Source organism: Acipenser ruthenus, chromosome 21 (genome assembly GCF_902713425.1).
Source record: "Acipenser ruthenus chromosome 21, fAciRut3.2 maternal haplotype, whole genome shotgun sequence".
In the NCBI taxonomy this organism is placed as follows: domain Eukaryota; kingdom Metazoa; phylum Chordata; class Actinopteri; order Acipenseriformes; family Acipenseridae; genus Acipenser; species Acipenser ruthenus.
In genome coordinates this window covers 8,860,560-8,874,443 of record NC_081209.1, presented here as the reverse complement: position 1 = coordinate 8,874,443, position 13,884 = coordinate 8,860,560, and the positions used below count along the sequence as shown (strand labels likewise).

At 39.8% G+C, this 13,884-nt stretch overlaps 1 protein-coding gene across 3 annotated transcripts in view; it reads right to left on the bottom strand.

The window, feature by feature from the left end:
- Nucleotides 1-604: 604 nt before the first annotated feature.
- LOC131699068 (AP-1 complex subunit beta-1) overlaps nt 605-13,884 on the bottom strand; it is a 33,053-nt gene continuing 19,773 nt past the window's right edge. For all 3 annotated transcript variants that reach the window (XM_058994763.1, XM_058994766.1, XM_058994764.1), the window contains 5 exons: nt 12,108-12,237; nt 10,496-10,580; nt 9,984-10,070; nt 7,214-7,368; nt 605-2,788 (listed from right to left, as the gene is read on the bottom strand). In XM_058994763.1, the coding sequence (XP_058850746.1) occupies nt 2,714-2,788; nt 7,214-7,368; nt 9,984-10,070; nt 10,496-10,580; nt 12,108-12,237 (532 nt within the window). In that variant the 3' untranslated portion in view covers nt 605-2,713. The remainder of the gene's footprint in view (nt 2,789-7,213; nt 7,369-9,983; nt 10,071-10,495; nt 10,581-12,107; nt 12,238-13,884) is intronic.

Genomic DNA, 13,884 nt, shown 5'->3' with positions numbered 1-13,884 from the left:
CACAGATTTAGGTGTATGAAAAATTGAATTTGTTCATGTAATCTTTACCACTTTGCAAGGTTTACAATCAGTCATTTGGGACTATTTTAACAAACTAAACAGTGATGGATCTTAAATCTTTCAGAACGGCAACTTTGCAAACAGCAACCTCCACTATGACTAAATCATTTCTTATATGGGAATAAGTCATTTAAAAGATGATATACCCAAGACCGACTGCTTTGTCGATGTAACTGTTCTGCTACATTGCTGTTTTCCCTCGAGGGTTATTTATTAACCTCCCATTTTACATTACTAAAGTGTTGTGTTACTAGTTTTAAGATGCAATTATTAAGATATGTTTAGATCATTAAAATAAACACCAGGGTTTTCTGATTTTAATTTTCAATGTTCTTTAACATACTTGGTAACTACAGCGTCTTCTAAACCTCTTCTGTCTATTTCCAACATTGTTGAATTATACTTGAACAAGATTGGTTTCTGCTGTGTTAAACCATGCAAACACTGATAAAGGCATAAGCCAAAATATGTGTCTAATTTCTTATAACCATTCAAATGCACTGCAGGCAACACCCCAGCACTGAAATACACACCAACACATTGCTCTTGTGAATATATTGTTTTTCTTTATTCACAGTAACCAGTCACTCATATCACTTTTTTCATATTTATTTACTTTATATAGAATGTTTTGCTGCAGTAAGATCTGCACCTAAACATGGTCACCCACAGCAGCAGCTCACACACACACACTAAAGTACAGGAGTAATGGAAAACACAAGACCTGGTCTGGGCAATGTCACATGGGGCTTGGAGCAGACATCTGCAGCCAAGAGCTCTCAGGGGGCCCTTGTGAATGTTCTGCACTGGTCTTGGAAGCTCTATGTCTAGAACAGGGCCCTGAATGCATCTCAAGGTGGAAACAAAAGCCACTTCTTACTTGGATAGATATCCCATTTATTTAAAATGCTGTCATTATGATCTAAAATAAACAAATATGTATTTATTTAGAAGAAGCTGAAATACATGTTGGAAAGAGGGGTGCATGCAATTCAACTTTCAGATTTATGAGATTGCTGGTGAATACGAATGTCGATTACCTGCATAAGGGTCTATGAATAACAGTGACAAGATTCAATAGCCCTTTTGAACAATCAATTGCTATGCACCTTAATTTAGAGATAGATCAGCTCCAAGCCTCTTCTATTCAGCCCCATTGATAAAGTTACAACACACTTAAAATACAAAAACCCACTGAAAAGAATTGGAATGCTTTAAAGGAAAATACTAAACACAGTCCACTGCGCTCACCCACACTCACACATACACTTACAAACACACGCTGGGGAGGGAGGGGGGAGGGGGGGCGATGTTTCAGCTCAGTATTTCACATGAATGACTCTAAAAAAGAGCATTAGGGAAATAATGGAGGATCAACTTGGGCATATTTGGTCAGCCGCACCAAACCAATTAGTGTTTCAATTAGTAAAGACGCAGCATTCCCTTTCAGACCTTGAGTGTGTGCCAACTTGAGAGTGTGCTAACAAGGTAGATGTAACTTGGTTAGAGGGTTGGTGTGTAGTGTGGAAGTATTGGGATAAAGCAATAGTATATCCTATATCTGGGGAAGAGGCAGCCTGTGTAAAAACCATTAGATCCAAATGCAAAGAAACTAACAATGCTCTCATTCTACAAACACCGTTTGAGAAAGAACTTCCAATTTAGAAACAAAAATGCATGTTGCTTAAGATAAGGGGGGGAGGGTATTTGGATTTTGCTTTGCAACAACTGGTTTCTAATACATGTCCTGCATATCAGGTGATTGGGAAGGCAATGGTTCAAATAGTTTGTCATTACTCTAAGCAGGGGTATTACTCAAGGCTTGTGGGTTCTGGGATCACTGCTTTCAAGGGAATTAAAAGGAATACTGCATCTCCAAATGGTCCAGAAGACACCAAACCTCCAACAATAACACTAGGGGCCTGCAGATCAATGCAAATAGAATATATTCATGACAATCTTCAACTCTGCCTGCTGAGACATGCTTTGCAACAAGCAGGGTAGCGTATCAAGAGCCCAGGGTAATGATTGCTCCTGGGAAGGGAACATCGAAGATGTTCATTAAATGGATAAAAGCTACCGCAGCACACCAATTATTTGCAGAAGCAGCTTACATTTTAATAAACCTGCAGGTCACTCAGAGAGTATGCTGATTCTTAAGGTTACAATAGTAGCCTTTATGAACCCACACCACTATCTGGAAACAGGATTCCAAGCCTTCAGCTGGCATGTTTACCTGTATTGCTGGCAATTTTACTGTCAGTGAATACCTCACTTATCCACCCACAAGTAAACCAGTTACTTTAAAACGTCCAGTACATGCAGCAGTGGATGTGCAATGAGCTACCAAGAAACTGTGTATATTAAAAGAGTTCTGGTCATTGTTTTTTACTGTTTCTTAACACAATATGAGGTGTGGCTGCAGAGTTCAGGGGTTGTTCACCCTAACAAAGGTTTATTACATTTTATTATTACGTGTGGAAATTCAGGAAATGCTTTACGTTGTATTGTACAGAATCTGTATTGGAGCCCCGTCCTGCCCAGGTGGGGAATGAGAAGGGGGTCCTGGGTGGTGATGTTGCGTGCAGGGTCTCCCAGATGAACCCCCAGCCCCTCCTCACAGCACCTCTCGGAGCTGTTCTGCAGTGTTGGCTCAGTTTTTCAGCATTGCCTCGTAGGACTGCAACACAAACTGGGAGATCTCAGGGGCTCGGCATTTCAGGGAGAGCTGCAGGGAGAGGGGGAATTATTAGTTTATTAGAGGAGAGGGAAGTCGGGAGAGAGATAAACAGAAAGGGGATTGGTCTGCATTAAAGGATGCTGGTAAATGTGGGTTTAGAAAATGAGAGAACCAACACAACAGATTCCTTATTTATTAGAGAATCAGCTCAGATGATACTGTAATAAAAAATGTGCAGGGCTGCTGGAAAGTCAAACAGGTTTTACATTAGATTATAATGTGCACTGCATACTCTCAAAACTGTAGGATGCAGTCTAATCATTTTACACTGTAAACTAGACTTCCAAATGTAATTGCTTTTTCCTGTTTATTTGCATGCACATTTTAAGAAGCAGAAGAACACAAAGGGTTTGTTATCCATTCCAAACTTGCATTAAAATACAGTGTGAAACACACAACCACCCTCCAACTTGGAAACAAAGGAAAGTTTGTATAGTATGTGGTTTTCAAAAGCTCGTCTTATTAAAGTAGTAAACAACTAACACATGCATGCCATTTCTGCAAAAGTGTAATAGTTTAAACCTTTTCACATAAAGGCTGACAAATCATACTTGTTTTTTTAAATACTTTCAGACCTTTATCACTTAATGTATATCATTAACTTTGTGATTGGAAGACTGGAAATCAAAACCACACACATATAAACATACAGTCACAGTATACAGTGACAGGAAATGAGAATGATGCCCATTCAGAATTAGCAAATAGGAATGAGTGCATGCGCAAAGAACAAAAACAAAATTAGGTAATAAAAATGCAAATCTTACTACAGTACCTCAGCTTGAAAATGCATTTTTTTTGTTAAAATTTTGGTTTTGCTTTATATTTGGAAAGACAGCAGCTAAAGAGCTAAGAAATTGCATTGGAGTGGAGATAAGATCTGTTGTTCAGTTAGTAGCAGAATATAATTCAAAGATACACAGGAAACTACTCATTATTTCCCCTATACATCATGCCAAGACCCATAGGTCTAATCTATACATGTGGTCCTAAAGCAGTTTTGAATCATAATTATTATTATTATTATTATTATTATTATTATTATTATTATTATTATTATTATTATTATTATTATTATTATTATTATTAATAATAATAATAATAATAATAATAATAATAATAATAATAATAATAAAAAATGATAACTTGATACATCTTGCATTTTAAATGAGGAGGATAGAATCAAGTGGGCTGGGCTCAATGTTTTGCTATCTTGGCAAAACCCTTAGTAATAAAATTATTTTTAAATTTTTTACTTGAGATTTTCACCATTAAAACAGTAAACCACAACTGCTGGAAGGTTCTATCTACTCTTAGTCACTCTTTGTACTTTCTGCACGTCAGGAAGCACACTTCATCAAAACCCAAAGAGTTTTGCCAAACCAAACAGCAATCACAGCTTTTTAAAAGTACCAAACTCCTGTAATAAATCTGAAGTGCCTCTGTTCATTACGTCTCTCGTGTGGTTAAGATCACCCCTGAATGAAGGTCAACTGTAAAGAGTATGGATGCTGACGTCTACCTAACAGTCCTGCGGATATATATCCACTGTGCCAGAATTGTGCCAATGTTTGGGATGAACTTGGACACATTCATAATCACGATCCTCTGCCTACCTCTCTGCGAAATATTAATGATGGATTAAGATCCCTCCTGACAGCTTCCCGCACCTTCAGTGCAGTCACCATGTCTTAACTTGTAACTCATTTATCACTCAATCTATTCTTGTAGAGGGTCCTCTAAAGGGATTGAGAAAGTGTGGCGCACATTGAGAAATTGTTTTAGTGCCTTTAGGTGACAAATCATCTCGTACTGAAACACCAGAGTGGAGGCTGCTGTCCCAGGGTGTAGTCGGTGGGTAAGACAGAGGGGAATATTGCATGGGGAGGTGGGAGGACGGGCTCTCTTCTTGATTTGCATGGTAGCATTGATTCTACTCTGATCAGCCTCTGTGTTACTGTGAGAGATTAGAACACAATGCTTGTGCTGACATTTACAAGCAAAGTTACTCGAGTGTTCCAGGTGGGTGGCAAAACTGCGTGATAGGCCAAGCTGTTACCATGGGGACCGTGATTAGCAACTACTCTGTCCTAAGGCAGAGTACTTCAAAAGGGACGATTGGTATGTTAAATCACATTCGCTCTGGTGAACTGAACCACTGTGTTTCAGTTCCACAGGTTAAAGTCATGACATTAGATGCAGCCGTAATATTAGATGCATAAGCCTTGTGCCATTCCACACAATTTGAAAAAGACTTGAATTGCAATACGCAATATATAATAAAAGCAAAAGATTCTCGCCCACAGCAACGATTTATTGTACGAGAAAACCATTCCCTGGAGAACTAGGGAGAATGGGAACTGCCCACTGACAACATTGTAACCCTAAACTCTGAGATGCTTCATCAAGTTGACATGCACAGAGGTCATACTGAGTAAGCAATGGGATAAAAAGCTCCCCCTGGTGGCATATCCTTTTTATCCTGTTACCCATGGTACAGCGAATACATTTCCATCGCAGTTTACTCCCTAAATGGTGCAAACGTTATTGCCATCATAGGTTGGCAACAAAAGTTAACTCCCTCAGCCTGATGAGATACGAAATCTCATCCCAGAAACGGAACTGTTCGATCCCATAGTTGCTATTGGGATGGCCACCACTTGTATTCCAAGCTCACATCACATGAGCGCGCAAATACTGCGGAGCTGGAACGCAGCACAAACACAAGGGTACAAAGAAGCACCAAAAAGACAAAGTTAAGTATTAAGAAAAAGATAAACTGTCAGTAAGAGAGAAGCGCAGAGCAAAGCATTGAGCGATTAGGACAGCTATAACTGTAATAAAATAAATAAATCAAAAAAACATCTGACCTCCAAATCCTGTAACATTATGTAAATACCATCAGCGGAGGCATGCAACAAAACAAAAATAAATAAAAAAAACATGTGACAAATTATTGGAACAAAATCACTGACATTTCACTGTAGAAATAACAGGAAAACATATACAGAATTATTGTGTAAACAGCAAAGACATGTCCTAGAAGCAATGGTTCTCAAACTTTGTTGTTGGAATGCCACTTTGAAGTGAGTTGAGCCTGGCACAATACCCCTATAAAAACCAATTTACCAATAAATAATATCTAAAAACCAGATTTTAAACAAACATTCACATGGATAACAAAGCAAAAAGACACAGGGCTGTTACCACGTATACATATTGGTACGCACAGATTAAAAATGTAAATGTAATTTGATTGGCGCTATACTAGCTAGCACTAAGACTAGATCAGCTTGTAATCATTTCACGACTCCCCTGAAACCGTTCTGAGACCCCACCAGGGGTCCCAAACCCCAGTTTGACAAGGTCTTGTTAGACAACAGTTCAGTTATTGCTGGAAAGACAGTGACCCTGATGTGCAGACACATTCAGCAGTTGGATCTTCTACATAATTAGACAAAGCTGTATTTGATGGCTTTGGTCACAGGTCACAGCACTCGTTTAGGGTTTGAATCTTACTGGGGCACGTCATCAATAAGGGGAATGGGTTTAATAAAGATTCATTAGTTCCCACAGCGTGCATTAATCTACTGCTCAAGAATGACAACCATTTAATTAATAATTGTCTCATTAGTTAATTCCATACATGAAGCAATTAGGCACCCAAGGCATTCATTTCTAGAAACGAACCCGTCACTAACAACCCTGCTGCCATCCTAACATAGACCTGGCAATCTGTTAAGGACCAAGTAATGTGAGAAGAACATGGTATACATTGCATTATTTGGGATAATAAGGTTTTGTATCATCCAGTGGCAACTTATCAGTGATGCTCAAAGTAAGGGTTTTGGTGGCATGTCACAATTTATTGTGGCCTGTTTTTCTTTGTATTCTCAATGTAGGGCTGTGCAGACACTCAGATTTTCAGCGTAATTCCCTTTAAGTGTTTTAAATCGTTTTCGGATCTGATATTTAAGTAAAAAGGTCAGTCCAACGGATGAGAAGAACTTTCGCTTCCCAGCAGCTTTTAAAAAATCACTCAATGAGAAAGTTTATCGCCATTGACTGGCACTCAATTGTAAAGGTGAGGGAAAGGCAGCCTAAAATATAAACTTAGCTTTAATTGAATACCTGCCAACAATAAAAAAAACTCTTAAAAAAGGGTATTACTCATAAAATCTGAGTATCTGGATTTTCTCATATACTATTCCGGTAGCAATCCCAGTTGGCCATGGCTTTAGGTGACTAGCGTGGGTTTCAAAACCCTTTGCTACTGTTAGAAGATCTAGAAGAAGAAAATGTGAAAACATCTGAAGAGCCTTGCTGTTTCAGTGGGTGGGGCGTTGTGCTGACTATCCTAATAAAGACGAACGGTATGTTATTGACCAGCAGGAAGTATAGCTGGGGACTCACCGTGAAGTTGGGGCTGCCTGGCTGGATGCGCAGTTCAGCCAGGATCCAGATGCCATTGGTCAGCTTCATGGACTGGTAAAGCATGTCCTGTCCCTCCACATTCCTCTTGGCAATGGTAAAGATATTATTACTTTGGAGCTTGTTACTCACAGCATCTGGGGATACAGAACACACAATGTTTAGCCCCTCAAATCTCCCTCACATCTCTCATCCTCTCCCAAACCCTTTATGAATTCACATCAAAAAACAAAATTATAATTTTTTGTTTCTGGCGTCTTTCAGTTGGCCAAATGATTACATATACAATTTGTTGTAATTTAACTATTTTTAGACTCACTAATATACACACACAACCAATGGACAAACATTTTTCAATGATGTCATTACAGCACCATTTTACTATACTTTTCTAGATTTTGCCTGGAGGGGGCAGGCCAGTGCCAGTTTGGTACCATTAACATTGTTCCATGGGTCAAAATGCATTCAATTCCAAGGATACATTTCCTTATCTGTTGTAATCCCAATGCAAATCCTGTGTTAAAGAATGTTTATCGCACAACTTCAGAACAAATAAAATAAAAGGCTAAGCCAACCGGAAAAGGGCACATAACTATTGGTACATCAGTGTTGCCCCACAATTGTCAATGGTATTTCACGACAGACTTCTCTGATTAATTTCAAAGCAGGTTAACCTGTTTATACTAGCTGAGATATACACACTGACAGACTGTCACTGAGAAATTTGTTGCAAAACCATAAAAAAATTTTTTTAAAAAAGGACCGGGTGAAGTGGATTTATTTCAGGAATAGAAGCGCTACACAGCCAGACAGGATGTCAAGATTTATGAAATTACAATGGCTTGATGTACTGCCTTGTGCTAAATGAATAACCAAAAAACGCAACCTCTTTAAAAATGCATGTCCAGTGGACAGCTAAGAAATAGTATTAACCCTTTGCGGTCCATTTATTAATCGCGCGTCAGGCACGCCAGGAATAATTAATTTTCACACGCGCAGTTAATTTTATACGCGCTGTTTAAAAGTATTTTTTTTCACAGTCAAACGGGTTTAAATGGCCCTGCATATCAACAAAGCACACACTAGGCATCTCCAGCCCCTCCCCAGCCTTTTGTTTGCTATAGCGTTCAGCTGTGTAAGAAATAAATAATAATAATAATAATAGTCGTACATACCGATCGATCATCTCCAGATCACTCGTTTTATCACCAAACTCCTCAATAATGCGATCAAAGTCATTATTTTATTACTATAACATCTGAAAAAAGCTCTGCAAATGTCCATGATAGTCTCAGTGCGCTGACGCACTTAGCCAGCTTGTTTATTATGGACGCCCATTATCTGATACCTGATACCATGTATGACTATTCATGAAATACGCCTTTTTTTTTTTTTTTTTTTTTTTTCCGACTTGTCTCGGCTCCTGTCGCTACCACTCGGCAATTGAATGGTTTTCTCGGCTTTTTCCGGAGAAAAAACGACTAAACACCCGTTTATTGCGTTGCTATAATGATGTCGGACCCAGTCCGACAAAGGACCTGTGAGGAATAATTGCAATGTCGGACCCAGTCCGACAATGGACCGCAAAGGGTTAAACCTATAATTCAAAACCCGCTTGGCATCCTAAGCCCTTGCTCTCGCTGCAGCCTGGTTCAGAAGCAGCTCCCTGCTCTTAACCCTTCTCTTAAACACTGTGAAAAAGGGCTTCTAAGAATAGCCCTGGGAGAAGGCTAGAGGGCTGATTAGGGCAAATTGATAATCCTCTTGGGAGAGAGAAAAGGATGACTGCTATTTTCTCATACATTACTGTGCTGACAGCAGGGCTCGGGAAAGGGGTTGAGCAGTCCAGATTCAATTCTTATTCAGTGATCTTGTCAGGCATTCAAGCAGCACAGCAGAAAGAAACAGTGGAGAGGTGACAGCTTTTATCGGCAAATGGCAGGCATTTCTAAAGAGCAGTGTGGGGGAGAGTGCATCTTCCTTTTAGATAGCGGTTGATGGCTTCAGTCAGCAGTGTCGTGAGCCACTTCACTTTTACAGTCAATGAATCTCTGCCCTATAAGAAGGATGTAGGGCTTCTGTTTCCAGCTCCATCATCACTCCCATTCCTAATACATAGTCTCTCATATAAGGTTTGAGAGTTGAAAATGACGCGTTTCATTTGCTGTTGTATTGTTGTCTGTAGCAGAACTAATAGAAAGTCAAAGCATGTTTAGCATGCAGGCGGTACAGGAGTCTAGATGCACTTCTGTGACTGATACTGGAACTCACTTTGATAGTAGATACAAGTAACCCTCTTTCTATCGAATGAACCGCCAAAGTTTTAAAAAAAACCTGCACAAGCCCATCAGTTTGAGTGCTCTGCTACATAATGCAGTTCGGCGACTAATTTTATACTCAAACGATGATGACACTCATTCAACCCTGGCATGGAGTGTATTAAAATGGTGCCGCAGGGAATGAATTACGGTATGCTAAGAGGGACAAGACAGGAGCGCGATTAACATGAGTTAAAAAAATTAATCTCCCAAAAAATGTACACGTTAAATCGCAGAAGTTAACTGTGATTAATTGACAGCCCTAATGAAAATACAACGTTTGTATCTCAAGCCGTTTGAGATTGAAGCCGTTAAGATTGCAACATCGACAGATTTATTAAAACACATCGGCTTTGTACAATAAAAAGAGCACTACAACGATCTGGCTATTCTTCAATCGGATGGACAGCAAGGCTTTTAGAATGTCATCTTACCTGAGTTCAGGTGGCAGTCCTTGATTTGGAATTGTGCTTCATTATCACTGGGAATGTCTTTCCAGGTGGCCAGAAATACCTGCCGTTCTGTATAGAGAAAGATAGAAGAGCAGGAATGCATGAGAAAGGCAGACAGAGACAGGGAACCGATAGTGTATTCAAGACAGCAACAAACTATGCAAGTCTAAGTGCTGTGCAGCATTGTACTGGAGGAAATGGTTATACAAGACGGCATACCAGATAATACTCACCTCTCTCACCCATTTTACTTTTCAATGCATGTATTGACTATTATGAATACTATTAACAGATCCCCAGTAGCAGATCTTATTTATTGTTTTAGGATTTACTGGTGCAGTACAGTACTGTACGTCACATTCTCTAACTCACCAACGCAAGGAACCAATCAGAAACAGCCCTGACCAATAAGGCAAATATGAAAGACTGCAAACCACTATCCATCCCAGAACCACATCCCTAACCCGTTAGTGTGATGTAATGGGGTTACTCACCCATCTTGCCATCTTCTACAAATAGGATGTTAATGGGATAGAGGCTGCTGAAGTAGAACACATCAATATTGTTCTTCACTGCAACCTGTTGGCAAAGTAAAGTTGCAATAATTACTAAGTGGGAACTTAAACAGACATGAAGGCATAAGCTGTTTGGGTATGTTTGTGTTGCGAGATATGTCAGTGTTGTAGTGCACTGACTGGCGTATCTAGCATTTTGTTTGTAACTGTTTGTGTAAATTTGCAAGTCAAACAGAGCAAGCAAGCACAGCAAGGCGGGTGGATAATAATAGGCTCCAGTGAGACAGCACACTTCTCTCTACATGAAAAACAATGCCAGTGGAAATCCACTGCTTTAAAAAGCAGTTTAAATGTTTGGTATATGACTGGGAAATTTACTAGATCAAATTTTACACTAAGACACTGGAAATACAGATCCAAGTAGCTCAATGGTTACATCACTGGGCTCTTCTGCCAAACTTGCCGGGTTCAGTCCATAAAGCCAACCCAGCTGTTAATGGGGACCTGGAGTTTAAACTAGGGAAGATTAAAAACAGTTATACGCCATGTGACTCCTTGGTGTACCAATGGCTTGGGGTCTGCCCAGTTTAACCATGTTAAATGAAAGAAAACAAGGGATTAATATAATTACTGTACCGTTAAAAAGCTGAAACAAGATGGCATGGACGGAGAAAGCACGGTAAGAACTGTTTTTGGAATGCGGTTTTGTAAATTGTGTTGTTTTGCAATCATTTGCACAGATTTTCTTTGTATAGTAGGCCTATACGTGCAATACCGTACTTTGGTGTTTTAGACACAATGATGTACCTGACATTGTTAATTTCTAATGCCCACGTTAATAAAGCAACTACAATGTAGTACAAGGACTCCCTCTGTGATACGAAATTTGTACATAGCCGATGGACCCCTGGAATTAATGAAATCAGATGACTGGTTCTACTGTAATTGAAGGAAACCATTGGGAGAAATAGGAAAGCAGCAGCCAAAACGGAGACACTTGCTGGAACCCTATGTACACTTCTCTGTGACCCGACAGACCTTCACTGACATCTGCAGCTTGGCCAGCACTCATCGGCCTTTGAAGCCTGAGCCTCAGGGAGTTATTACTTAGCTTGGTTTTTTTTTTTCAATTGCTAATCCATCATCAGCTGTCAGAAATACCATATCAGCACCAGTGACAGTTCATATTGCCTTCTCTCTGAAGCAGCCACTAAAATGGATGGTGATTTAATTATATACTTTCAACTCATTCCACTGCTGTCTGTTCCAACATTATTTACAACAAGGCTGAACTGAACCTTTTTTTTTTTTTTTTTTTTTTTGAGAAAACGCTGCTATGAATACCACCCTCGTTCAAAGATTTGTATTTTTGTCTCCAGTATGCTGCCTGCCACATTCTTGGGGTATTTGGTCCAAGGTATATGCCACCCTGACTCAAATCTCTCATAGACATATTTCTGGTGTTCACAATCCTATTCGAATTCTGCCTCTGAATCACGCAGTCTGCCACATCGTAATAAATACAACTTCAATAAATCTCCATTAAGTGAGGTATGGCACCTGGAAGCAATCCAGAATCACAGTAACTCGCCTGAAGGTTGTTGAGTGGGTCCATCTTCATGACAGGCCCCACTGTGCTGAGAGGGAGGGACACCTCGATGGTCTGGTTGGGACTCAGGGGTGTGGCAAGCTGAAGGGGAGCTGCTGGAGACAGTCCAAAACTGGGTGTGGAAAAGAAGACAAAAACAAGTCAACACTTCCTCTATCACACTTCCTCTTTTACACAGGGAATTACAAACAAATGTGCAGAAGTACATATCACTTTCACAATCACACAGGCGGGCAAAGAGAGATTGCTTCAACTGATCCAAAATCTAAATAGTTGGAATCAATCAAAAGAATTGTCATTTGGAAAACCAAGATTAACAGTTTTATATATGTACAGTGTATTTATATGCTTAACCCTTTGCGGTCCATTTATTCAGCACGTGTCAGGCGCGCCAGGTCCAATTTATTTTCACACGCACAGTTTATTTTAGACGCACTGTTTAAAAAGTATTTGTTTTCACAGTAAATAGGTTTAAAAGGCACTACATATCAACAGGACACTCAGTACTGCATCTCCAGCACCGCCCCACCCCTCGTTCGCTATATTTTTCAAATAACTCGTAATAATAGTACATACCGATAAATCATCTCTTGATCACTCGTTTTATCACCAAACTCCTCAATAATGCGATCCAAGTCGTTATTTTATTACTATAACATCTCAAAAAGCTCTGCAAATGTCTGTGATATTCTATGAGCGCTGGATGCGGAAGCAGCTATCTTGTTTGTGTATGTCCGTGTTACCTATGTGGTGTCGGGTCTATCAGTATTCATGAGATACGCCCCCCCACCCCTTTATTTATTTATTTTTTTTGGCTTCTCTCGGCTCCTATCGATCTCACTCGGCCATTGAATGGTTTTCTCGGCTTTTTACGGAGAAAAAACGACTAGAGACCTGTTTTTTGCATCTTTTTGATGATGTCGGACAGGGTCCGATACTGGACCGGAAAGGGAAAATTGCGATGTCGGACCAGGTCCAACATAGGACCGCAAAGGGTTAAACGTTGATCCCATTTTACATAATTTATTTTGACCCCAATGACTACTTGTCAGTGTATTTACTCTGACCTAATCATAATGGAAAAAGGGAAGTTAGTTGTTTTTCCTTATCAAGCTCAGTATTTCTCAATTGAACCTCATGTCCTTAGAACCAGTTCTACTCAATTACTCTTGGGAAATGTGTTTTTTTTTTTTTTACAAATAGAATTTTTTTGCACAGCCTCGGGTTTCAAATTAACAGCAGACAAATTATTCCGCTATGGGTAATGTACTTAATTAAGTTTCCAGATAAGGAATTGAAACTCAGACACGTCTATTGTGAAGATGCAATTGTCATAGACCTGGGGCACGTTTCGTGCTATTCTGTTTTTTTTAGTGGCTGTGGCCACGTCTAAGGTGTAGGTATTCATACCTTAATCTACAGCAGGGATACTCAACCCTGGTCCTGGAGGGCCACTGTCCCTCCTGGTTTTTGTTCTAGCTATACACTAAATTGATTCATTGGACCAATTAAGTGTCTAATAAGCATGTAATTGGTCCAATCAAGTAATTTGGGGTACAGCTGGAACAAAAACCCGTAAGGACAGCAGCTCTCCAGGACCAGGGTTGAGTAGCCCTGATCTACAGTCTCTTCAGGCAACTTCTCAGAGGGTCAAATGTTAGCATCACAACCAAATCAGATACTAGAAGTGTCATCATTAGAGACAGACAACACTGGGAGGCAGAAGGCACAGCTGGGTTCAGATGATGGTGCACACTGC